The sequence below is a fragment of the Piliocolobus tephrosceles genome, unplaced genomic scaffold (assembly GCF_002776525.5).
Source record: "Piliocolobus tephrosceles isolate RC106 unplaced genomic scaffold, ASM277652v3 unscaffolded_8409, whole genome shotgun sequence".
NCBI lineage: Eukaryota > Metazoa > Chordata > Mammalia > Primates > Cercopithecidae > Piliocolobus > Piliocolobus tephrosceles.
Window position 1 is genome coordinate 1 of NW_022335840.1, and position 1,125 is coordinate 1,125.

The window sequence follows — 1,125 nt, forward strand, 5'->3', positions numbered from 1 at the left end:
ATAGGCTTTTTATACAAGAAAAATAAAGTGAATTAAGCCTGTTACTATTTCCTGTGTCCTGCATGGTTAGTGGTGGTTTGAATCTGTGATGTGGGGCCAATAGATCACACCAGAAACACAGGCAGGTTGCAGGACTTTATTTAAGCAACAGTCATACAGAGCCACACAGCAGGTGCACCCACAGATGCCTCAGGAGGTGGCAGCGGCAGCCTCTTTTGCAGCTTTTCTCTCTTCCAGCATCCTCTCCTTCTGTTTGGCCAGGCACTTCCTGGCAGAATAGTGAGCCCCCAGGTCCTGATCTGAGAAAGCAATAGAAACAAGCTGGGAACCCAGGCCTCTGCTACATACAAAGGGGGCAAAGTCAAGTGGGCAGAAGTGAAGGGAGGGAGGAATCGCGATGGTTCTGGGCCCCAGGCCTCAGGAGGATGGGAGGGGGAGGTCACGCACAGCGGTCCTGGTAGGCCTTGGCCACCTGGGCGAACTGCTCCATTTCCTTGCTGCAGTTCTGCTTGTAGTTGTGTCCTTCCCTCTGCTGACAGGCCTTGAGTCGAGCCTGTATAATGTTGACAATTTCTTGGTCGACTTTGCTGGGGGAGAAAGGGAGCAAGAGAGGCTAATCACAAGGAATCCTTTCCCTGTACCCCGCGAGAATAATTGAAATCCAGAGCCCTGGGGTCACCCCTAAGATCTGGGCATGCTACTCTGTGGCATCCCAGGGACCGGTGGCCCAGCTGCGCATGCTGCAGATCTCCACACTCCCAGCGTGGCTCACGTACTAGTCCCTCCTCCACTGCATTTCGGCTTCATACATGCACATGACATCGTTTTCCTTGCACTCAGTGATGTCCGGCACACGGCGGTACTGCCGGTGGTAGTAGTAATACCTGTTCTTTGCGTGCTGCCGCTCTATAAATTCTGCAAAGACAAAACCACAGACTCAAAACACCTCATTGGTTTGGACAAGCTTTTAGCTTTCTAGTTCTCATAAGCCCCTTGGAGGGGAGGGAGAACTTCCTGAGTTCCAGCGTTTAGAAAACAGGCAATTTGGCCGGGCGCGGTGGCTCACGCCTGTAATCCAAGCACTTTGGGAGGCCGAGGCGGGCGGATCACGAGGTCAGGAGATCG

The 1,125-nt window shown here is 53.0% G+C and overlaps 1 protein-coding gene across 1 annotated transcript; it reads right to left on the reverse strand.

The window, feature by feature from the left end:
• Window positions 1-122: 122 nt before the first annotated feature.
• LOC113220661 (NADH dehydrogenase [ubiquinone] 1 beta subcomplex subunit 10-like) lies at window positions 123-1,066 on the reverse strand. The gene is made up of 3 exons (XM_026449987.1): window positions 777-1,066; window positions 448-587; window positions 123-299 (listed from the first exon to the last, which is right to left on the reverse strand). The coding sequence occupies exons 1-3, from the start codon at window positions 815-817 to the stop codon at window positions 190-192; spliced, it is 291 nt and encodes a 96-aa protein (XP_026305772.1). The 5' UTR covers window positions 818-1,066; the 3' UTR covers window positions 123-189.
• Between the last annotated feature and the right edge of the window lie 59 nt (window positions 1,067-1,125).

Coding starts and splice junctions, on each gene's coding strand:
- LOC113220661 (XM_026449987.1), bottom strand. CDS start 817: ATGTGCATGTATGAAGCCGAAATGCAGTGGAGGAGGGACTA. Junction 588..776: donor ATGCAGTGGAGGAGGGACTA/GTACGTGAGCCA, acceptor TTTCTCCCCCAG/CAAAGTCGACCAAGAAATTG. Junction 300..447: donor CAAGGCCTACCAGGACCGCT/GTGCGTGACCTC, acceptor TTGCTTTCTCAG/ATCAGGACCTGGGGGCTCAC.